Source organism: Saimiri boliviensis, chromosome 5 (assembly GCF_048565385.1).
Source record: "Saimiri boliviensis isolate mSaiBol1 chromosome 5, mSaiBol1.pri, whole genome shotgun sequence".
Classification (NCBI taxonomy): Eukaryota; Metazoa; Chordata; class Mammalia; order Primates; family Cebidae; genus Saimiri; species Saimiri boliviensis.
Window position 1 is genome coordinate 11,096,165 of NC_133453.1, and position 25,331 is coordinate 11,121,495.

The 25,331-nt window shown below is 44.3% G+C and overlaps 1 protein-coding gene across 6 annotated transcripts in view; it reads right to left on the reverse strand.

Annotated features, from left to right (window-relative positions):
• Positions 1–11,062: 11,062 nt before the first annotated feature.
• The window catches only part of SP140L (SP140 nuclear body protein like), a 61,093-nt gene continuing 46,824 nt past the window's right edge, over positions 11,063–25,331 (reverse strand). For 4 of the 6 annotated variants that reach the window (XM_074398905.1, XM_074398904.1, XM_074398907.1 and 1 more), the window contains 9 exons: positions 25,103–25,245; positions 23,069–23,116; positions 19,389–19,427; positions 16,760–16,870; positions 14,222–14,337; positions 13,400–13,508; positions 13,020–13,097; positions 12,662–12,805; positions 11,063–11,670 (listed from right to left, as the gene is read on the reverse strand). In XM_074398905.1, the coding sequence (XP_074255006.1) occupies positions 11,572–11,670; positions 12,662–12,805; positions 13,020–13,097; positions 13,400–13,508; positions 14,222–14,337; positions 16,760–16,870; positions 19,389–19,427; positions 23,069–23,116; positions 25,103–25,245 (887 nt within the window). In that variant the 3' untranslated portion in view covers positions 11,063–11,571. The remainder of the gene's footprint in view (positions 11,671–12,661; positions 12,806–13,019; positions 13,098–13,399; positions 13,509–14,221; positions 14,338–16,759; positions 16,871–19,388; positions 19,428–23,068; positions 23,117–25,102; positions 25,246–25,331) is intronic. The other 2 variants (XM_074398908.1, XM_074398909.1) reach the window with 2 other exon arrangements.

The window sequence follows — 25,331 nt, forward strand, 5'->3', positions numbered from 1 at the left end:
ACAGATGAGCATGCACCATGCTCTGCTGGTTTATAGAGAATCACAGGTAGGCCTCTGTGAAGAAAGCAAAGTTTCTCTGATCCAGAAAACAATGTCAGACACACCAAAGGGACAGTACCAAATTAACAAGTAGCGTGAACTTCTAAAAATCCTGCTGGACTGAACTTTAGAAGGAAATAATGGAACTCTTGGGGCATGTTCCATGGCTGCAAGGAACACAGGCAATAGGGAAAGTTTTTGCTGTCACAGAAGCAGTACTGGCTTCTGGAACCTAGAAAACTCAAAAGTAGGAGAGGCAGGGATTGAGGAAGGACCACCAGGCACAGGATGCAGCCAGATGATGGGATTCATAGACTTCACCAAGAGCAGTTTCAGTTCAGACTTCACTGGTGTGGTTGAGGCAGGAAAATAGGGTCTGGAGGCAGGGAATCTAAGGCCATTTCATGGCAGCTTCCTAGAACTAAATTGCAAGGAAAATCCTCACTTTCTATGCCTAAGTAACAAAAGGTACAGAGGCCACTCCCTTTGCAAACCCCACAAAATTGTTTTGCTTTCTGCCACCAATCACACTGGTTGTCCCTTTTCTGCAGGGCAGATAGGAAATTGAAAGTACCTATGAATTGGTAGATTTTTGCAACCAATCAGATGTTTGCATAGGAGTGTAACTTTGTGACTTTACTTCGGCCTCTGATTGGTTGCTGTCTGTGGGCCAAGTCTTCCTTTGCATGGAAGAGCAACTTTATAACTTCACTTTAGCCTCTGATTGGTTGCTTTCTGCAACCAATCAGATGTTTGCATAGGAGTGTGACCTTTGTGACATCACTTCAGTCTCTGGTTGGTTGCTTTCCACAACCAATCAGCCTGCTTGTCTGGTTGGTTGCTTTCCACAACCAATCAGACTGCTTGCAGGCCACCACTTCATTTACATGAGGTGAGCATGAAGTGGTCAATGAGAAATCTCCAGGGGGTAATTGGACCAGAGAAGATTCTGTATTGGGGACCCTTGAGCATTGCTGGGGCCTGCTCCCACACTGTGGAGTGTACTTTCATTTTCAATACACCCCTGCTTCTGTTCTATTGTTGCTTCATTCTTTTCTTGCTTTGCTGTGTGTTTGTCCAATTCTTTGTTCAAAACACCAAGAGCCTGGACAACTTGTAGTCAAGACCCTCTACCAGGGTCTCAGTGGCATAACATGGTGGGGGTGATTCTTCAACCTCGGACTCTCATGTGAGAACCAGAGGTCTATCCCTGAGATGAGTAGTTGGAATTCTGGACTAGAGAGTTTAAGGGCAGGAGGCAGCTGCAGCAACAGTGCCACTGGGGCATGAGGATAGAGAACCTGACCAGCCTCCAAGCAATGTAGAAGTGACAAGTGAACCAGGAAGCTCCATGTTGGATGCCTCCACAAGCATGGAACTAAGGCTGTGGGATCAGACCTGCTTTCAGAAAGGAGGAGGAGTGTCTTCCCAGCTGTGGTTGGCCTGGGGTCTCCTTATGAGCCTCAGGGTGCCAATGAGGGCAGGGCTGGAGACCACCAGGAGCAGAGGGAGTCTGGAGGCTGGGGCTGGAGCCAGGAAAGGCTTGAATGAACAATGCAGCCTTTTCCCAAGTCTCCACTCCTAATATTTCTGCAAACCTCCATGTGTCTATGACTTTTACTATGGTGAGCTGGAATGTCCCCCAGACTGTCCTAGATTTTAGGACTGCCAGGTGATGTGTGTGTGGTGATGAAATGGGGAGTACCTGGTGGCTCCTCCAGCAGCAGCTTCTGCTTCTTTGGGTTTGCAAATAGGTGCTTTTGTGAAGAGGAGGGTCCCTGGCAGGTTTATCAGTATTGCTGAACAGAATAAAGGAAGGGCAGGGTTGGAAAGTGCAGCTTCATGAAGATGTAGTGGTTATGAGACAGGAAGTACAGTTCTAGCAAAGGCCAATGCCCATCTGCCAACCACTGTCTGGAGGAGATGTTCAGGGAAGGAGTGGAATCTGCCTTTCCACAGGCGCTTCTCCTGGAAACGTGGGTGGGAGGCAGCTGACCAGAACACTGGGGGGCTTTCCCAGGGCACCTGTGCCTAGAAAAGGCTGAGAAGACCTTGTTTTGAGGATGAGGTGGGTCTTCTTAGACTGTCAGTCATAACAGAGAAATCCAAAATAAAGTCTAATGAGCTCTCCCGAGGGCCAAGCAAGTCTCTGGAACTAGTAGGACAGCTCTGTGCATTTCTCCTAACTGGTGCACATGTTTCTCATGGGTACAAATGCCATGCTCAGGGAATAGGATGGCATCCTAAAGGGCCCCAGCCCACTAACACAGGAGGACTGCCTGGTCTGGCCAGGTCATGAAATGGTCCTGGGAACCAGGTTTTGCTGGATATCCTGTGTCTCACCTTGAGATGAGGCTGTCAGGGGCAGGTGGGCTGGAAAACTGCCAGATGGAACAGTTTTGGGGGGAGCAGATGGCCTCTAGGGTCTTCTGGTCCAATGTCTTTCTGGACAACTTACTGACACAGTTGTGCTGGTTTCCAAAACAATGACATTAAAGTCAAAAACTCATTCATCTCATGTGCTACGGATCTGTCTTCTTGGTGTAGAAGAGAAGAAAGTGTAAGTTCCCTGATGTAGATCCATTTCTGCAGCTACTAGCCAGTTGAGAATGGCCAGGGGACTCAGTCTAGTAGGTGACACCTTCCTTTCCAGAGAGAATTGGAGACCCCTTTACACTACGCATACATACCATCTATGGCCTATGGTACCCTCTTCCATGAATAATTCTTGAGGGTGTTCAGCCCATTGAATGTGGAGCCACGGAAGTGAAGGGACATTTATCTCAGAGGGCACATTTTCCCCAGAGCTTGGATTCCAGGCTCAGCTGTGATGACAATAATGGTATTCTTGAGCTATGCTTGTAGGAATCCAGAATTGGAAATTGGGTCTTTCCCTACAGGGGGTGGGGGGCATGAGGAAGTGGGGTCCAGATTTACCATTTGTCATTCAGACAATAGTACAATGCAGGAACCCAGGAGTTATTTCTTATATTTCCTAAATAAGCACAAAAGAAGAAGCACCAGCCAGCTCCTGTATAACACTCTGGGCCACATGTACTGACACAGATTTTACAAAATTGTCTGAGAGCAGATATGTCTACTGGCACGCAGAATACACCAACCATGGACACATCTATTCTCTGAGTCCCAGAGGAGTGGTCAGAGACACCAGAGAGAGCCAGAAGTGGTGGCTACATCATTATATGGTCAAGAACCAAGGTCCTGAGCTGTCAAGGCTGAGGTCCTGCATCCTTCTTCCCACCCAGACTCAGCCATGAACCCTCTGGAGGATGAGGTGAACAGGGGATAGAAAGTGGTTTTACCTACCTTCCCAGAAGCTCTGGTAGGAGGCAGTTAAAGATGTAATCAAGTATCTCAGCAGAGGATTCACCCCCTTCCCTGAACCCATCACATCCTAGTTTCCAGCTTAATATTCCTGGGGCCACAGTACATGACCCTGGAGTGTGCTGTCCTTGTATGAACCAGTGTAGACTCTTTTAGTCTCACACACCATGGGGTTGAGGGGAAAATGTGAATGAAGATTTTTCAGGAGAGAAATATCTTGGTGTTGATGTCATGTAGGAAGGGGTGGTTTCATGTCAGACAAAAAATTCCAGCCCAGAGGATCTGAACAGAAGTTGTACCATGAGATCTGATTGTTTTATATGAAGCTTTTTGCCTGCTTTGTTCTGCAATTCTTGCTGCTGCTATATGAAGAAGCATGAGTTTGCTTTCCCTTCCACCCTAATTGTAAGTTTCCTGAGGTCTCTCCAGGCATGTAGAGTTGTGATTTAATTAAACCTTTCTTTATAAATTAAAAAAAAAAAAAGAAGTTATAGCAGAAGGTGGGAAGACACCTGGTTAATGATATTGATCTGCAGTGCCGGGTATCCAGTCTGTGTCTAGAGTGACTGCACTGGCTGCTAATTGCCCACTCTAGCATGGATCAGAACAGAAAGAATTTTGTTCTGGTGAGTGATTTCTGCGTTTAGATTCAAGCTACACTCTCGTTCTTTTCTGCAATGGGCAAAGCTCCACCCTATGTTTACACTAATTTCACTTTGTTCCAGAGATCAGTTAGAGATTTGAGAAGGTTCATACACAGAATTCGAGTTCTTTGCTATGACTTTCTCTCTCCTGGAATTTTCCCGTCATTCCCCAGAAAGCCTGGCTGCTCTGGGTTTTTCCCCATGGCCCGGCCAACCAGAAAGAAGGTAGGCTTTCTATCAAAGTTTTGGTTGCCCCACACAAAACTGTGGCTGCTCCCAGGGGCCAGGCAATGAAAAACAGGAAGTGGCTCTCTGAGTTTCATTTGCCTTGCAGAGGCCTCAGGCAGTTGTTTTTTGACTACTGTCCAGAGTTTCTAGCTGTCATCTGCAAGAGGGCTGGACGGTTAGGATACCAGAATATCTGAAGCAGAAATCCCTGCTCCTCGCTCCTAAGTAATAACCTAGCCCTGCCCCCTTCCCCACCCAGACCTGGCCCTGGAGGTACCAGAAGTTCCACAGAGACTCGCCTGGGCTCTCTGCCCACTCAAGAGAAGAGACACGACTATATATAGCATCAAACAGGAAGACCACCTTTGTTACGAGATACACAACTTGGGACTATGCATACTCTGTACTTTTGTGGTCACAGGAGTGGACTTATTTCAGTAAACAAAATAACAAAGCACGTAATACGCCTGGAGAATAGACATAGATATTCTAGAATTTCAGTTGGAGTTAATAATTACAAACCATCTGCATAGATGAGACATATAAACTTTTGCAGAGGAGTTTAAGTGTATTTTTTGTCTTTGTTAGAGGAGATTGAGTGACAGTATTGAATCCAGTACTTGATTCTGAAACTTACTGAAGCAGCCACCTCTCTCCAAGGGATTCAGGTTCTGGGGACTTCCCTCTATCTCCTTCCTGCTCTGACTTCCTGAGCATCTAACTAGGAAATAAATGGCACCCTGCTGTGTATATGTGAGAGTTTGGTGTCATAGGAAACACAGTCGTGACAACTTTAGTTCCTGGGCTCTGATTCCAGAGCTTTGTGAAGCCTCCCAGGGCCATCTCTCCTCCTCCCTGTTGGAAGGCGCTTCTCCCCAGCTCAGGACAATGTGCTGACACCCAGGACTCACTATGTAGATTCCAGCTGAGAGGTCATTACTGAAAGCCTATGATTTCCCAGCTCAGGACAATGAGAGCACCAGGTCCTGGCAGCTCCCAGGGACATGGCATGCCCACCAGGGTAGGAACCCAGCGGGCTCCTGCATCTCTCTGAATCCAGGTGTGCTGGATTGACACCATGACAGGTATAGCCCCCATCCTTGTTCTTGGTTGTCCGGTGGTATAAGACAGACCCCATTCCCTCTAGAACTGTGACCAAATCAGCCTTTGCCTCTGCAGCACAGGGCAATGGGGAAACAGTTACCTGCTCCTGTGGACCCAAGGAACTCGGTGGCCCAGCTCTGTGGCATTTCTAACTGGCCTGGAATTGCCACTATTCCTCCATTAGGCAGCAGTGGTCCAGGCTGTGAGTGTCCCAGGTGGGTTTTATTGGTCAGCTGTGATTCCCTTGGCTGTCCAGCCTCCTCCTGGTGTAGGAGCTCTCCCTTCTGGGTGCAGGAGTGACAGGTTGTTCCTCACAATGCTGGCCCTTGAGCAGGCCAGGCCAGCCAGACACTGTTTGGCGGGGGGGGGGGGGGGGGGCGCGGTTGAGCTTTTGAGTGAAGTATTGTGAGGAGTTTAAAAAAAAAAAACAATTGGTAAAATCTTAACATCCTTGGGGAGATGGCTGCGTCATTCCTGGTGCTTGATTACCTGGAAATGCTCTGATTCCCGCCCTTTTCCAGGGCTGTTTGCCAACAATGTACCCTAACCTTTTGACCCTTTCTGTGAGGCACTGTGTATTTCATCATCAAAGTAACTTTTGTCTAGCCTAGATAAATTGGGTCTCTCTCTTTTCAATTTATTTATTTATTTATTTATTTTTATTTATTTATTTTTTTGAGACGGAGTTTCCCTCTTGTTACCCAGGCTGGAGTGCAATGGTGCGATCTCGGCTCACCGCAACCTCCGCCTCCCGGGTTCAGGCAATTCTCCTGCCTCAGCCTCCTGAGTGTCTGGGATTACAGGCACATGCCACCATGCCCAGCTAATTTTTTTGTATTTTTAGTAGAGACGGGGTTTCACCATGTTGACCAGGATGGTCTCGATCTCTCGACCTCGTGATCTACCCGCCTCGGCCTCCCAAAGTGCTGGGATTACAGGCTTGAGCCACCACACCCGGCCTCAATTTATTTTTTAACAGCTTTATTGAGATACAATTAACACACCATATGATTCACCCATTTTAATTATACAATTCAAAGTTATATAGTATGTTCACAAGGCTGTTTAACCATCACCACAATCAATTTTAGAACATTTCGGTCACCCTAAAAAGAAACCACATACCCATTTCCTCTCAACCTTCCAGCCTTAGGCAACCACCAATCAATCTACTTTCTGTCTCTACGGATCTGCCCATTCTAAACATTTCATATAAATAGAATAATCAATTATGTGGTCTTTTGTGGTTAGATTCTTTCACATTGGATTCTTTTCTTTTTTTCCTAAATTTAATTTTATTTTATTTTAAGTTCTGGGATGCATGTGCAAGATGTGCAGGTTACACAGGTAAATATGTGCCCATGCCAGTTTGCTGCACCTATCAACCCATCACCAAGGTATTAAGCCCTGCCTGCATTAGCTATTTATCCTGATGCTCTCCCTCCCCCTGCCCCCAACAATAGTCCCCAGTGTGTTGTTCCCCTCCCTGTGTCCACGTTCTCATTGTTCAGCTCCCACTTATAAGTGAGAACATGTGGTGCTTGATTTTCCATTCCTACATTAGTTTGCTGAGGATAATTGCTTTTCCATCTGTGCCCCTGCAAAGCACATGATCTAATTTCTTTCTGTGGCTGTATAGCATTCCATGGTGTATATGTACCACATCTTGTTTATCCAGTCTATCACTGATGGGCATTTGGGTTGATTGCATGCTTTTGCTATTGCGAATAGTGCTGCAATGAACATACACGTGCATGTATATTTATAATAGAATGATTTCTATTCTTTTGCGTATATATTGGGTCTCTCTTGATGGCAAAGAGCCTGAATTGATACAAGGGTGTTTGTGCTAATCTTTTAAGTTTGCTTGTTTGTTACATACGTATTGCACGGAGGGCCAGACAGACACTTTCTAAGTGCATAATAAACATTAACTCACAATAATGTTATCCTCACAATAACCAGTGAGCTATTTACTGCTAGTGTCTCCATTTTACAGATAAAACAGTACAGGGGAAGGATGAGTAGCTTGCCCAAGGACACACTGCCAGCAAGTGGAGAAGTGCAGGAGCTGGGCTTCTGCTTACATGAGCTAACATCAGAGGCTGTGTTCTTAAATGCTAGCCTGTGCTGCCTCTCAGTACAAATTAGTATGCTTACCAGACCAAAAATAACTGAAGAGCCAACTGTCATTCAGTTTTGAGAAGGGATGGCATGGATGATGTAGAGCTGTATTTACTAATGTGACATTGTTGATTAGCACATCCTATTCATTAAGATGGTATACCCACTGACCTACTGCCTCCCCACTCCCTGCCTCTCAAACACACAACCACATTACCAAGCCTAGAATCACTTGCATCAGAATGTCAACCAGGATGATTCTCGTAACCTGGGGAGGCCCACCAAGCTCTGGGTTCCTTAGTGGTAGGAGGTATGATCTGCAATAGCTTGGAGCTTTGGAGGGGATGCTCTGACAGGCTCCAGACCATTGAACCCCTGAAAGCTTACCTATAAGGCACATCTCTGAATCTTTGTCAAGTTTCTCTCCCATCACTTGCAGTGTTTGTGACTTAATAGGTAATCCAGAATAGTCAACATTTTTCACTTATCAGGCCCACGAACATACTGTCATCAATACAGTGGACCAATGTAATGTATTGCAGTGTCCAGAAAGGCTGTATCGCAACACAGAGCAGGATTCACCTTGCCCTGGAGCAAGACCGTAAAGATATATACTGCTGTCCAATCCTTGAGAATGGAAATTGCTTCCTTTTTTTTTTTTTTTTTTTTTTTTTTTGAGACAGAGACTCACACTGTCTCCCAGGTTGGAATGCAATGGCATGATCTCGGCTCACTGCCACCTCTGTCTCCCGGGTTCAAGCAATTCTCCTGCCTCAGCCTCCCAAGTAGCTGGGATTGCAGGTGCCCACTACTGTGCTGGGCCAAGAATGTGAAGTGCTTCTCAAACTGCATCCTGCTGTATCCTTCAAAATAGCATTTCCATATTAATAGTTGCATATCACTTGCTAAGGCTGTGCTCACCTAATATAATAAAGATACCATGTTTGGCACAGCAACTGTAATTGGGGCTACTCCTTGGTTAAGTTTCTAGTAGTTGTTTAGTGGCACGAACCACCTAGCTTTCCCAGAGGGCAGACTGTTGAATTAAAATGGAGGTGTAACTGGGATAACAACCCCTGCCCCCTTCAAGTCTTTGTAGGTGTCATTAATCTCTATCATAGCCCAAGAATGTGATACTACTTTTAACTTACCTTTTTTCATCATGAAACTTCAGTTTGAGAGCCTTTTGCTTGGCCTTCCCTAAGACAGTCATTGTTATTTCATGGCTTAGGAAGCCACAGGTTAAGGAACCAGGTCAGTCAACTGCTATGTATTATGATGTATGCATGAATGTATATCCTGATTATACATTCAGGCACAGGGGAAATGATTGCTGGGTGGCTCTGTGGATCCAGAGGACCCATTGTGAGATGGACACTACCTGACCTCCACCTACTCTACTCTAACACGGGCTACAATAGTGCTTTGAGTCCTCGGGGATTAGCATCAACTCTGACATCGTACTCAACATCCGTTGAAAGATCTGTGTATTTTCTTCTCCCCAGCATGTGAGTTACTTGGCCATAGAGCCCTCCTTTGAAAATTTGAGGGAATCAGTGCTGTGCACACTTACAAGGTTCTTCCTTATGAGAAATTATCCTCATTTCCATCAGTGGGTTCTGGATTTCGCAGAGAACTGGCTGAGGTTTGGAAGCTGGGCAAGGGGTCTAGACTTTACCTTTAGATAGCTGACTTCAGCATTCTGCTCATCTATTTTTAATCTCTTTTGATTATATATCTAAAGCAATATCTATCTTGCCTGTAGGAACAGCATATCCTACTAGCTATCTTCAGGGACACCTACAGGTGTCACTCTAATGTTGATGCCCCTTAGGGAAATTACTTTAACTTGCCCTCACAGTTAAATTCTGCCACTTGGCCTCTGTTATTCTGGAATTCTACTGTTTTGCTCATTACTGGGAGACCCAGTTCTGTATAACATCCCTAGCACTGCTCCAGCCTGCAGGGGACAGCTCCCCCTGACCTTCTCAAGGATGTGGTGCCCCTCAGCAGTGCATTCCTTCTTACCTTAGTTAGTGTCTGTGCCCTCTGGAGGAGCTCAGTCCCCCGAAGGATGGATTCTCCAGCTGTAGAGTGCAGCGCCATTCTAGCACGCCAGCGTCCCTATCCCTCAGACCCCTTTTTCCAGACTCTAACCCAGTAGTTCTGGTATCTCTGCTTCCAGTTATTTACTGTGTACCATGGCTTATACTAAGTCTCTAGGTGCCATCCAGGAGCATATCAGAATCATCACCTTTGGCCCTTGCTAGGGTAGCTAATCTCTGTGGTAGAGAAGCATGCCCCTTTATCAATAATTCTCACTTATCTGGTTTCATATTTTCCCTTCCTGGACCAGGATCCCTTCCCAAACACAATCTCCTCGCTCCTGCTGATGCACACTGGCCAGTCCTACAGCTGCTTCAGAGGACACGCGTGCTCTTCACTTTGCAGCCTGGCCCAGGACCTTCCGCTTGCATTGTCCTGAGCGGTATCAACATAGTCTTCATTCCAGAAAAATTGGGAGTTGGGTGGGGGCGGTAGCTCTCTCTTCCAAAAAGGGGCAGAAAGACTTGTCTGCAAACCCAGTAGGTTCAGGGGGCATCTGGAGTTTAAACTTCTTATGTACATCTACCTAGATAGTCCAATATTGAGTTTTAGGGCCTTAACTTTGGCATGAGATACCACCCTGAGATTAGAATTCAGTCCCTGAGCCCTGCATTCAGTCTTCTATAAAGTTCTGTGATTCATAAAATCAGGGCCTGTATCAGACCTTCCTTGCTGTCTGCTTCCAGCTGCAGGCATGAGGGTCTCTTCTCTTTAGGGTGGTGATGAATAGGTGTAAGCCTGTCATTTACTCTTTTCAAGACATTAATGGAACTTAGCAATAGCCACCAAAACCCATACTTATTATAGTTACTTTTCCTCACTTCTTAAATGCCAATTGTACTAGCTATTTTACCTCTTCACCTATAGCTCATCCAGTTAACTACAGGTGAAAGTATGGGCAACTGCTCAGTGATAGCACCCCTGGGACTGTCCATATTCCACCCAGCACCATTGGGCTAGACAGTGATCCAACTCCAGAGTCCTGTCCTCAGAGACTGCTTCCTAGCTCATTCCCTTAGGTTGCTTTCCTCAGAGGCAGATTCTGGGATGAAGTCCCTTAACCAGTAGATTTATGGTGAGCGTTCACTCGCAAGGGAGTAGGGGAAGCAGCACTGTGTGGCCAAAAGCTAAGCCTGGATGTTGCCAAAGCTGGAGACTAGCTCCAGCCTGATTCCAGGGAGCACAGAGTAGCCGCACACCACATCCTTGGTCCTGCTTTGAGTCAAGGGGGTCAGCCTCAGGCCACGGGGTGTCACCTCTAGGTGAAGCTGGTTCCATTAGATCCAGGGTAATACTCTGGAGACTGCTGGCAATAGCAGCCACCACTCAGCAGCTGTGGATGAAAAGACCTGGCCAGAAGAGGAGATGGTGCCAGGATACCAACAGCTTTGCAGGGGAGTGAGAAATGGCTTCCCTCTACTTTGCTAGGTTTGTTGGCTGAGCTATGAATAAATTAAATTGCCATAAGTAGATTAACAGGAGGATAAAAATTTTAATAATATTTGTTTGCACAGGAGACCCATGAAATACAAGACTCCAAGAAGGGTCAGATGATTCACCATCTTGAGCTATCGAAAAGAATGGGGCCCGGGCTTCTGCAGGGAGGTGGCCAGACAAGTGGGAGGGGGAAAGGAAGAAGTGTGTCCTGAATAAAGCTTGTCTGGTTTTTCAGATAAAAGGTCTTGTGAGTAATAAATGTCTGGAGCAGCCCTCAGGAGAAGAGGTGACTGTCTGTCTGTGCTGGTGTCACTTCCCACCTCCTTCCCTGTGGTCCCAGTTACCCTTCCCTGGCTGATGAGATTGTTGGCGATGGGATTCATGATGATTGAATTTCCTTTGGAGGATTCATCTTTGGGCAGATGAGGGAGGCTCAGAGAAAAGCCTCTCCCTGCATGTGCTGTGTCCGAGTGCCCTCAGTTTGAAGTAAGTGGCATATTTTGGGGTACTACTTGCTGAACGCCTTCAGCATCCACTAAACCAGTTAATTAATCCCATTTGTTTCCTGAATAGCAAACACTTCCTTCAAATTCTTCTCAAATTCAGTTTCCAGTCGAAGTCCCATTTGGCCAAAATCCTTGTACTAGATAAAAATAAATAAAGACAAAAACAAAGTTCCCCATGATTAGTGTCATTAGACACCTTTCAACTGAGAATGATCAGGACTCTTGTCTTTAAAAAATAAAGTACTGTAAGTTGACAATTTATAATGGTATATATCTTGGAGTATAAAGTAATGTTGTGATTTATGACTGCTACGTGGAATAATCAAATCAAACTAATTAACATATCCATCACCTCAAATAGTTATCATTTTTTTGTGGTGAGAACATTTGAAACTCTCTTAACAATGTTGAAATGTGAAATACACTACATTGTTAAGTATACGACTCTTGTCTTAAACACGCTAAGTTACATTAACCAGGTTAAACTTGAAACCTCATGCAGCTAAGAGTAACTTCTGTTTTTTACCAGCATGATTCTTTCTTTTTAACAGAACAGAAAAGTGAAGTTATTTTCATAGTTGGGATTATTGCTTATTTGGCTTCAGTTGCTTATTTCAGTGGGTTAGAAAAGTAATCTATGCTCTTTCACCAATTTAGATAGTGGAAGGGTATAAGGTAAGATCACTAATCTCTTCCTTTCTCCGTCACTTCTACTCCTTGCAGGCAATCCCTGTTAACCATGTGGTCTAGTCACATGCAAAGGAATCTGGAGTTTGGGATTCCCGAGATTGAAGGCAGATAAGAAACACAATACCACTTTAAGATGAAATTCTTCTCTTTATATGCTGCAGGAGACAGGACTCAATTGCTCTTTCTGAGTCCCTGTCACCTTGAGGCAGGTGGGGGATGAGCTCTCAGGAACCTGGAGCTCTGGTTGCAGGGACGACTTTTGACTCACTGTTACTTTGCTATGATGAGCTAAGACCAGAACTGAAAAAAATCCCTCACTTTCAGAACCCTTGCTTGTGCAAGCTTATTATAGGATGAGGGAAATTAAAATTTTCCAGGCACCAGAAAATGAGGGGAAGAATGGAAAGAAACCAAATGGAAGCAGGAAGAGCCACCTACCTTGTATGATGCCCTGTGGTTCTGGAAGATGAGGCGCATGTCTCGTACAAACCCCTCCACTCGGGAATAATCGTGCTCATTCAGCCTCTTCTTGATTTTATCCAACCACATGGGCTCCTTCAGGCCTTGACACGCCTCTCTAATCTGGTGACAAAAATACCAGTGGGAAGGATACCAGCACAGTTCAATCTCTACCTTCTGTGGTGTCCCATGAAATCCAGCAGAAATACAACAAAGTGAAGGTAACTAATGACGGCCTGTGCTCTTGCTCCACGGGACTAAGATCACAAATCTCACAAGTGCCCATTTCAGGCAATGTCATGGCAGCCTGTAATCATGGGTTGCTGTTGTTACTTACATCATAATAATATGGAATCTTGGCAAAAAAGGAGCTCTCAGAACAGCAATAGACTTTCAAGAGGAGGAATTCACATTTCTGCAAAAGAAAGAGGCCATAAATGAAAAGCAGCATGGAGAGAGTGAGCCCACATGCCTGTCCAGACAGAGCACATGACTCACACCCTTCTTCCACAAGTTTCTCTAACGTGTGTGGCTCTTAGAAACAGACATGTCGTGGCTGAGTTATTTTTTCTGCAAACAAGTTGTAGTGGCCTATCAGTGCAATTGAAGTGTGGCTCTGAAGAGCACACTTTTGGTGCATTCCTCTGATCCTGTGCGTGTTCCTGCTTCTCACATGTGAGGGGAAAGGAGAAGGCTTGGGCATTGCATCTGACTCACCAACTGTTCCTCAGGACACATCTGCCTCTCCAGGACCTCAGATTCCTGACAGCACTGTTGGCTTCCTGAAGACTCCTTCATCCTGCAGAAGATGCAGCTCCACGGGGTCCTGAGAGATTGAACTTAAGTGAGCAGAGGGCAGGGACCCTGGAAATGGCCACCATTTTGTGGCTGCTACTGTCTTCCTTCAGGAATGGCTGATGGGCTCAGCTATGGGGGGCAGGAGAACACCTCCCAGAGTATCCAAGAACTGCACATGGGGTCTCCAGTCATTGGCCTTTCCCTCACATCACTGGTAGCAGCAGGCGGGAAGCCTGAGGAAGGTGGTGTCACTGTGAGCGTGGCTCTCCTTTTCCTGTCTGAGCTGCTGGGAGCACAAGGAGCCCTGCCTGCCAGGCCTGAGTTTCAGAAACGGGGCTTTCAGCTCCAGGGACCTCGCGCCTCCATCAACCAAATGAGACCATGCCACTTGTCTTGTATGAATAAGCACAAAATATAAACAACTGGTGTTTCTTGCCCCAAGTCTCCTTGGACAGGAGACCTTGCTGCAAAACTTGAAGGAAAGGACAATACCAGTATATAGGCAAAGGGTCCCCAACACTGGCCTCAGCATACCAGAGGAGGTGTCCCTGAGAACAGAGAACGTTAACCTCCTGCTGCCAGCGTCTCCCACTGCTCTCTGGATCACACTGCTGGGTCCCAGTACCCAAGGAACCTGCTCCTTCCCCAGCTAAACACAAGCAGGCACTCTGCTGGGGAGAGCGCATGGCAGGTGGAAGGGTCCCTTAAAGGACGAAAGAGAGGCGCCTGCATGTCACTCACTTCTCAGTTTCCACAGGTGGGATGTGGCAGTCCTCATGGAAGACTCTTGAACAAGTGTCACAACAGAACAGCTTCCCTCCTTCCCGGCAAACCTCACACTCATCCACGTTTCTCATCTAGAAGGTAAAACAGTGTCCACATCATAGGGATCTGCAAGATTCAGGAAGGCCACCCTTCTGGCCATCTAGAACACTCTTACCTTTGCGTGAACCTGCGTGGACAGGCATTTGCTTCTCACTGGGATGTAAAGGAAAAGCATGGCCTGGAAATTTCAGAACAAAGCCTAGTCTGCAGTGAAGTTCAGGAGGAAGGGGTATGTGTCAGAATAAAATGTTTCCTTATGAAACCAGAGACTGTAACAGAGAAAGACTAGTTACAAAGCAAGAGGATGATTTTACTGGAATCTGAATAACTGTATTATGCTGCAGATAAAATCAGGTTTTGAAGTAAAGTGTTAAATCCATTTGCCTATACTACAAATCAGCTCATGAAAGGGAGACCTAGAGAATTACATATGATGGAATAAGCTTCTGAGATATTACTTTCCATATTCTTGGCCATAAGTTCCCCAGGAGTTGAAGAGACGGCCTAGTTAGGGGTTCCTGGACTGTAGGTTCTGTGCCTGAAGGGCTGTGCACCTACCTCTGAGGGGGAAGGACCATAGGTGCAGATGACTAGGGGGACCCTGGGAAGCACAGAGCTCTTTGGCTCTGGTGTAGATCCCCCATGACTTAGCTAATTTGGATTGGAAGGTGTGAAGGTGTCATTTCTAATGACCAAGCAACCATACGGTGTTGAAGATGGAGGCCCTACCCTCATCTCCTGGGCCCATAAAAGAGCTGGTGCTATGTTCTTTTTTTTTTAATTTTAAAGAGAATTTTGATTTTATTTTAAGATATAATATGTATACATGGTAAACATTCAAAGAAAATGAAAAATATAAACAATGAAAAGTAAGACTCGCATGCTTGGGGCTTCCAAATCTCTTTCCTTTTCACCAGAGGGAGACAGTAATATGTTTCTTAGGAATCCTTCCAGTAATAGTTTATGCATGGATAAGAATATATATATATATATATAAATTTTACTAAAAGACAAAATCAAATGTTAATGTACCCTTCTCCTTTTTTAACTTAATATTTTGGAGACTGTTCCATATTACCATGTAGATATGCCTTACTGCTGTTAGGTTGCATTATTTTCTACCACCTAGATTTCCTTGAGTTTAATGAAAAAAGAATTTTTAGATTATATATAATAGATCAATTCTAAAAATACATTTCATGAAATGTATTTTTAGAATTGATCTATTTTTCATATATTTTTAGAATTGATCTATTATACTTGTACGTGTTTTGGAGATACAGGTGATATTTTGATACATGTATACAATGTGTAATGATCAAATCAGCATAGGTAGGATAGCCATCACTTCAAGCATTTACCTTTCCTTTGTGTTAAAACATTACAATTATTATCTTTTAGCAGTTTTGAAACATACAATAAATTACTAACTATACTTTTCCTACTTATTTCTAAGACTAGGACTTATTTCTCCTACCTTACTGTATTTTTGTACGCATTAATCACCCTCTATTCTTCCCCTACCCCTACCCTTTCCAGCCTCTGGTATCCACCATTCTATTCACTACTTCCATGAGATCTACTTGTTAAGCTCCCAAACATGAGTAAGAATCATGTAATATATGTCATTTATTTCACTTAACATATTAACCTCCAGTTCCTCAAACATGAGTGAGAACATGTAATATTTCTCTTTCTGTGCTTGATTTATTTCACTTCACATAATAACTTCCAGTTCCATCCATGTTTCTGCAAATGACAGGATTTTATTCCTTTTTTGTGGCTGAATAATAGTCCACTGTGTGTGTGTGCATATATATCACATTGGAGATTTTATATATATACACATATATATGTATAGATATGTATATACATATTATATATCATGTATGAATGAATATATATATTATATACATAGATATTTTATATCTATATATAGATATTTTATATCTTCTATATATAGATATTTTATATCTATATATAGATATTTTATATAGATATTTTGGCTTGCTGGGCTCTGTGAATGTGGGATTCACTGAACTAGATGGTTCGGCTCCCTTTGGCCCCACTTCCAGTGGAGTGAATGGTCCTGTCTCACTGGCATTCCAGGCAGCACTGGAGTATGAAAAACAAACAAACAAACTTCTGCAGCTAGCTCGCTGTGTGTCCAAATGGCTGCCCAGCTTCGTGCTTGAAAGCTAGGGCCCTGGTTGCATAGGCACTCAAGGGAATCTCCTTGTCTGTGGGATGTGAAGACTATGGGAAAAGCATAGTATCTGGGCCGATAGTGCACTGCTCCTTATGGCATAGTCCCTTGCAGCTTCCCTTGGCTAGGGGAGGGAGCTCCCTGATGCCTTGCACTTCCCAGGTGAGGCAATGCCCCACCCTGCTTCGGCTCACCCTCCATGGACTGTACCCACTGTCTAGTAAGTCCCAGTGAGATGAACCGTGTACCTCAGTTGGAAATGCAGAACTGACTCGCTGTCTGCGTTGATCTCGCTTGGAACTACAGATCAGAGCTGTTTGTATTTGGCCATGTTGCCAGGTCCCTCTTGGTGCTTTGTTCTATAAAAATAATGATAAATCAACTAATTCTACATTTCTCACCAGTCTCAATATGTGAGACCTTTGGCCAGATTTAATTTCATTTGGAGAAGTTAAAAGATGACAGGATTTGTGTCCACATGTTGTGGAGTAAATCTCAGTCATTAAAAACCAACAGAATTTATAGAGCAAATACAGAGACCAATACACGTTTGCTGTATTGTAGACAAATACATGTGTATTCACGACAAAGAACCAGTCTGTGTCTGAGCCTTTTGTCACTCAAGGGAAAAGTGCTACAAGGACTATAATTACAGTTCAATATTATGTGCAGCCTGGACATCTGGTGACACTGGGAGGGCCCAGAATGGCCTAATCTACAAGTTCTCTCCAAGCTCTGCTGCTGCAGATAAGGTTTCCTACCAACACTTCCGATCAAGAGGACCACTTGCAAGTTCTGCTTATTTTTGAATAGCTGATTTCATTTCCCTCCCAGCCATGGAATTCTTCAAACAAGCCAATCACCTTCTCCCTCTGGAAGCAGGGGACAGCCCACCCTCCAGAGCCACTGGCTGTTCCCTCTGTTCCTGAGCACAGCCCCCACATGGTCCTGTATAGAGTGCCTACAGGCTCTTTTTGCTGCTTCTTCTACTTTTCTATTTTAACCGGCTCTCTAAATTCATTTCAGCTCGAGGTTAGGTGAAATCCTTCTCTTGTGATCTGGATTTTCAGGTTCTTTAGTGAGGCTGTGTGTTCAGAGATGGACTTTCTCCTTCTCACACTTTGAGAACTCAAGAGTTTGTTGGCTCTCTCACAGAGTTTGCAGTGGCAAGCCACTTCTCTGAAAGGGTCTGTGAATTCCTTGTTTCGCTGAGATGTTCCTGTGGTGATTCTTGTAGCAAAAGTTCATTATGTGAGTCTCAACACACTGTTCTGTCCATCTGAGTTGGAGGTGGAAATTAGTCCTGCCTCCTAGCTGCCATTTTGTTTCTCTAAGCCCATATCTGCTTATGAAGAGATTTGATTTCCCCAGTTCTTTGCTTGTTGGCTTGGCTGTACATTAGACTCATCTCAGGAAAAAAAAAAATTCTAATGTCCTGAGCCCAACACCAGAGATTCTGAATAATGGGTCAGGGTGGAGGCACAGGCACTGGTGTTCTTCTTTAGGTGGCAGAATGGGTGGTTCTATGTAACAGAATCAACTGGGGATCTTTAAAAAAAAAAATCCTAATGTTCAAATCATACAGAGCACAGACTGATTAATTTAGAATTTTCCTAGAAGTGGGGTCCAGTCAACCACATTTTTAAAAGCTCTTCAAGTGATTCTAGGGTGCGGGACAATTTGAGATTCAACCTGAGCAAAGTCTGGTTATGGAGGCATAGGGATATTATAAGTCCATGTTGGTACTGGCCTTGGAAAATGTATTAACAGGGTTGACCATGCCTTTACTGGAACCATTTCCCTCTTCTCCCCACACTCATCTGGTTGTGGGCTGTGAGACCTAAACCTCCATGTCTAGCCCATACAAAATCAGCCACACAGACACTGACCTCCAGGGCTGTTTTACCTGTTCATTAGTCCCTGAATTGGCTGGGTATCAAAATCAGAGTGAGTAAGACCTAAATCTTGTCGGAGGATTGCTTTCGAGGTAAGGTATTTATAAAACTATTTGCTTATCCCTCCTCTGTTAAATATCATGTGTCAGTATTATTGCATGATATTCTATGTAAGTGCTGCCCCTGGGAGTTGTGCAAGAAGGTGACCCTGCCTAAATAGACATTTCACTGCAATGAAAATGAGCAACCCAGAATTTCATTTAGAGGAGACTCATGCATAATTTCAGCAGAACCCAAAGCAGGTAACCGTATAGCAAATAGAGAATAGATGGGGCCCATGGGATCGGAAGGTTTGCATAGCACTGAGCACCAGATAAGCAGCTAAGTAAAAACGCCTCATGATTTGCTAGGTCATGATGGTTTCAGTCCTAACCAGCTCAGCACCCTAATCGCTTCCCTGAGCCATTCCTTCACTGGACTAATGACAGGCTCCACACCTTGAACATAATAGCTTGGGCTAGCCTGTTCCTTCTGGCTGATGCTTAAGGCCATCTTTAGCTCTACCTGCAACTTGGAGTGCATTTCTGGGATTTTCCCTTTCATACACTCCACTTACTTGAAAATGTGACGATAACTTGCTCTTATCCTCTCACATTTGACCCTTTCCCCTAATCACCAGGCCAGCCTTACCCGTTGCCACTTCAAGCTCTGTCTCTAGAGACCTCAGGGGCCCTATACTCACTTTCCAGGGGAAATAAGGACTTCCACTGAAGCAGATGGAAAGGGTTCTTTCACAGAGAGACAGCTAAGGCCTGGGCACATCTACCTGGCTTGGGGGATACATCTGGTATTCTTTGCTCTTCACACACATCAACATACTCCAACTGAACATGCTCCAGGGAACAGCAGTCATGACACAGAACATACGCCTGGAGAAAGGAGTGGGGCATTCTGTGGGTCATAGTTCAGAATTTGTACTTACACAAGGGTCAACTGAAGTATTGTGAGTCTTCAGTATTCTCTGCCAAAAACAACAACAACAAAAAGCAGAAAGATTGATTTACAATATGGAATGCATTGTTTCTGTCTATCACTTATTTAAATAGTCATCTTTGAAGGGATTCAGGAACCAGTTGTAAGCAGGCTGGGGTGGCTCCAGTGCTTGAAGTTCCTAAGTAAGCAAACTGAAACCTGGTGTAAACAGTAAAATGAAACTAGAGACTTTACCCACTAGAATCCGCCATCTAACTTCTGATTAGCATCTTTCCATGATAACCCATTAATATAGTTTCTCTGTCTTACTCCTGTGTTGGCCTCACTGTCTGGACTGCTGCAGAAGAGCTCTCTGAACTTCTCCTTGTTCTGAGTACTGCCCAATTCGTGACTTGCTCTTTGCTCCAATAAATACTATTAAATTTATTTCGTCTAAAGTTTTAGTTTTTAAAATAGTCTTCCTTTTACCTCACATCTGATTTTATGGACCTACATATCTACTGAGAGAATGAAAAGTGCCCAAGTATTACCGTTCAGCCCAACCCAAGTCCCATTACCTGCAGGGAGTCTGGACCTAGTTTGCAAAGGCCAAGTCAGAGAAACTCTACTTGTCCTCTTACTCCAAGGGGCCCTCAGTCATATCTCCTAAACTTGACCTTTGTGTCATCCCACCCAGAGGAGCTGCAATAATAATCAGGCTGAGGACTCATCCCCCACAGCCTCCAGGGACCTAGGGCCCAGAGTCCTGGAGGCCATGCAAGTGTCCCAGAGAAGAAGAACACTGCTTTCTCCAGCCCCTCTAGGGACACAGCCCTGGTGATAAAATGCCTCCAAGTTCCTCTGTGCTGCAGTTCTTCTTCCTGAAAGTCTCCTGCTCTCTCCTATTCAAATCACAAGGTGTCAGATTGATTGACTTTTAAGAGGTAACCTACTAGATTTATTTAGATTGCTTTTGGGTATCCATTGCATGATTTGGCATCCTTTCCTTCTGGGACACAGGCAGCCACAACTTTTGTCTCTAGCCCATGGCACAGAGGCCATAAACAAGTGTGATCCAAAGACAAGCATCTGAGAGGTGACCTTGTCACTCACTGCCTCTCTGATTAGCCTAGAATCTCCCACCCACGCCAATTTGTAATTCATCTATGTTTACAATATGAAACTACCATTTATTTATTTATTTATTTATTTTATTTATTTATTTTGCAGGGGTTCACTCTGTCACCCAGGCTGGAGTGTTATGATGAAATCATCGCTCCCTATAGCCTTGACCTCCCAGGCTCAAGTGATCCTCCCACCTCAGCCTCCTGAGTAGGTGGGACTATAGGTGTGACCACAATGCCTAGGTTTTTTTTTTTTTTTTTTTTTTTTTTTTTTGTAGAGGTGGTATCTCACATTGTTGTCCAGGTTGGTCTCAAATTTCTGAGCTCAAGTCAGCCTTTCAAAATGCTGACATTATAGGCTCAAGACATCGTACCTGGCCTGAAATGATTTTTGAGATCAATCTTCTGTAATGGCCATTGGAATTTAGCATGTGTTTGGTAAGTATATGTTGAATGGGTGAATAAATGAATATTGTTTCAGGAGTTCGAGACCAAGCTGCCCAATGTTGTGAAACCCCGTCTCTATTAAAAATACAAAAAATTAGCCAGGCGTGGTGATAGGCACCTGTAATCCCAGCTACTAGGGAGGCTGAGGCAGGACAATCTCTTGAACCCGGGAGGCAGAGATTGCGGTGAGCCGAGATGGTGCCACTGTACTCCAACCTGAATGATAAGAGCAAAACTCCATCTCAAAAAAAAAGAAATTACTGGAGTCTCTTAAGCAAACATTAGCACACAATTATTCTGGGTGAGTATATCAGATTGTTTTACAACACCTCAGCTGCCAACAAAAGGTTTATGTGGCCCTTGTCATAAGTCTGAGCATAGATGCTATCATGTGGCACTGATAGTGACACTGAAGTTTCCAGAAGCCAAGTGGCTCTACTAGCAAGAGAAGCTCTGAGAGGCACAGAGGATCCATGGAGTTTGTAATGGATCCTAGATCTGCCACTTAAGCGACCTCCTGTTCTCTCCACGAGGAAACACAGAATATGAAGTCAACTGCAGCCTGCTGCTGCTAAGTGTTGCATCCCAGAATAAGAGGAGAGTCAGTTAGTTGGCAATTGCCAGTTCATTTGGGTCATCTAGACTGAGTTGCTCTTGGCACCTGGGGAAAAGTAGAGATGCTGGTATTTAGTGTACTTACTGAATAGGTGACACAAGAGTTTCCCTTCAGGAAACCCAGAGTATGAAATGTCTCAGTGGCTGAGACTTCAAATCAGCCAGAATATCAGATAATATAAACGCCCAGATCCCAGGTTCCCAGCGGAATATGAGGCCCAAGGACGAGCTGTGTGTGACCTGTTTTAGAAGTCTGTGAATGTCTTGGATGGATATTTCTACCTGAAGTGTATAAGGAGGACCCTTTTCCCCTCCCCGCCCCCTCAGGTTCTCATTCATACTCAGTCTTGGAAAAACTATCACCTTGTCCTGAATTTGCATTGCATTTATCTATTTGTTGCTTTCTTTAAGAGAAGGAAAAATAACTTTCACAGATTAAAAGGCAGGTCTCTACAGTCCCTCTGGTACAGCCAAAGAGGTGGCATAAACATAAAAGATTTTCCTAGGCTGGGCGTGGTGGCTCAAGCCTGTAATCCCAGCACTTTGGGAGGCCGAGGCGGGTGGATCACCAGGTCAAGAGATCGAGACCATCCTGGTCAACACGGTGAAACCCCGTCTCTACTATAAATACTAAAAATCAGCTGGGCATGGTGGTGCATGTCTGTAATCCCAGCTACTCAGGAGGCTGAGGCAGGAGAATTGCCTGAACCCAGGAGAGGAGGCGGAGGTTGTGGTGAGCCGAGATCACATCATTGCCCTCCAGGCTGGGTAACAAGAGTGAAACTCCGTCTCAAAAAAAAAAAAAAAAAAAAAAAAAAAAAAAAAAAAAAAGATTTTCCTGGTCAGCCCCTCCTGCAAAAATACATCTAGCTTTGGAGATCTTCCTCCCCAGTGGCACCATCCCGACAAAGGGAAATAATATCTTGTTGAGAAAGAATTCTACATGTCTGTGTGTACATTTTTTTGGAAGGCGAAAGAGGATGTGAAATATCAGAAAAGATTCTTTTTGTTGCCTATTTCACAAAATGATATATGGTTTCATATATGTCTCAAGTGATTGTGAGCAAACATTTGCCCTATCAGATTTCGTAAAACTTAGAAAATAGCAACATAAGCAAAAAAAAAAATCTGTTTTTGAGTTAGAGATGATACTCACACCTTATTATAAAATATTTTTATGTATTCCAAGACCATGTTTGATTTTCCAGCTTTGACATTCTTAAAACATTTGCATCTATGCTAAAACACATACAGGAGGTCTGTTTTGATGGCTTCTCAGCATCTCCATCTGATATGGTTTAATATCCAAAGAGGACCTAGCTTTAGACAGATGCAGTATTCAAAGTAGTAAGTCTGAGACATATATCAAAAAAATATTAAACGTAGGTAATGGAGAAGGTGAAGGCTTAATTATAATTATGCAATTGGACGCTTCATAAAATAAAATGTCATACATGTTAAATCAGTTGTGACAAGAAGCTGTAGAAAATTATGTAATAATCACCTTTTTGTTCCTGTAATAAATTCTTGGAGGATTAGGTAGAAATCCTTCCTGAAAGATAGAACAAACAAACAAAGAAACAAACAAACAAGGTATATGGTCAGCCTGTGTTTTTGCTTTGTGAGTCTGGCATTTCTAACCTCCTTCCAAATATTTCTACCTGAATATTCCACTGCCAACTCCAACCCACGGTGTCAGAATGAATAAGTAATCATCTCTTTCTCTTCACCTGTGCTTCTAGATTTCAATCAACAGAAGCCAGAAAATCATCTTCAGGACCATTTTCCCTTTTCTTGAGCTTCTTTCCTAAGTCCTAAGAGGTTTTCCCTTACATTCTCATACCATCTATCACCTCCTTTCCACTTCAGCTGGAGTCCTGACACCAGAGCTATCCAAGCAGCACACACTTACTGCATGCTACTGGGTGTCAGTCACTCCGATCAATCTTGGGTACCTGAAGATAGATAAACCTAAAGGGATCTAGAGGCAAAAAGCACTTACAGAAGGATAAATATAAACAGTGAAAAAAAGGCATTAGTAGGGGGTGTAGCAACCCTGGGAAGGGATGACCCATGGCTAGATCAGTGAATATTTAGGGAATAGAGTAACATTTGAGCTGAGCATTAGACTGAGTTTGTTAGCAGGGGAGACAGTAAAGGCATTTCAAAGCCCCATTACTGTCTAAAATATTGTTCTAAGTGTCATTTCCAATCTCAGAAGATTTCATTGATTCCTTGTTATCTCAATTACAGATTTGAATTACTTAGCCTGGCATTAAAGTGCTCCACAAATAGCCCCAATTCCTGAATTGTGCCTTATTGCATGCAACCCACCTACCTAAATCCACAGAGCTATTAATACTTTTACTATGGTTCTTATTTTAATTCTATTCTGGTTTTCAGGTCATTCTTTCTCTGAAGCGTCTTGCACTGCTTGACTATCAACGCTCTTCTTTTTTTCGGTGCATAAAATTGTCCACATGCACCCTAGTCAGAATGATCTTTCCCTCCTCCAAGTTTCTGCATCTGTCCTGACTGAGCCCCTGGTACAACATCAATGGGTTGCACTGGAGTGTAGTTAGGGTTATGGGGCCCCTCTCACCCGAGTGAGAGTGTAAGGTTTATTGCTGAGGTAAAATGAGGAAACCGAGGTAAGTACAAGAAAATGAGAAGCTAATTTATTTAGCTTTTGGGTGAGATTTTGTGGTTTAGGGAGGGGGGGCTAAAGAAGTCGTGCTCTGCTGTTTAGGGCATGGAGTTTTCTGGGGAGGGAAGGCAATTGATTGGCTATTGGGGAAACAAAGCTAAGGCAATTTTATTGGCCGTTAAGAAGCAGTAAATACTTGGAACTAGTTGCTGGAAATACTTGGAACTAGCTGCTATTGGTAAGGGGGCGGGACTTTGGGTAAGTGGGCCTTGACTGGCTATTGGGGAAACAAAGCAAAGGCAATATTATTGGCTGTTAAGAAGCAGGAAATACCTGAAACTAGCTGCCATTGGTAGGCGGGCAGGACCTTGGGTAAGTGGGCATGGATTGGCTATTGGGGAAACAAAGTGAAGGCAATTTTGTTGGCTGTTAAGAAGACGGAAATACCTGGAGCTAGTTGTTATGGGTAGGCGGGTGGGACCTTGGGTAAGTGGGCTTGCTGGGGGCGTACAGGGCAGAGTGCTACTGGGCAGGGTCTGATGGGGCTTTAAAATAAAAAATTTCTGCAGGGTTTTTTAACAGTGGGCAGGGAGTTGAATGCATAATTTAGTGCTGAATGTGGGTCTGGGTCTGGTATGCAGAGGCGGGTGTGGGGAAGCCGTGCGGCAAGGCTAGGTAATGAGCTTGGGTGATGAGGTAGCTATCAGGCATGGAGAGAGATGGATGTGTCTGTTTAACCTTCTGTGAGGCAGCTGGCCTTACAGAGAGGATAAACTCACTGGCATCAAACCTTTAGCTGTAACTCAACAATTATTTGCTGGATACATGGTGACCTTATTATTAGGGCGCAACAAAGCAGGGCACAGGTGTGGCCCCTTGTCACTGGAATACCTCCATCAGCCGTTGTAGGGGCCACCCATAACAGCGCACACTCAGCTTCCAGTTCTTTGTTCTTGCGTAGCCTCCTTTGATTGCAAATTCCCTGAGGCTGAGCCAGTTTCCATCCTCAGTCTGTATACACTTCATCAAGATTCCTGTAAGACCAGGGTAAGTTGATCCTGAGCCCTCTTTCTTCCCAGTGCTCAGACTGTAGCCGCTCACCACACTGAATCTAGAACCA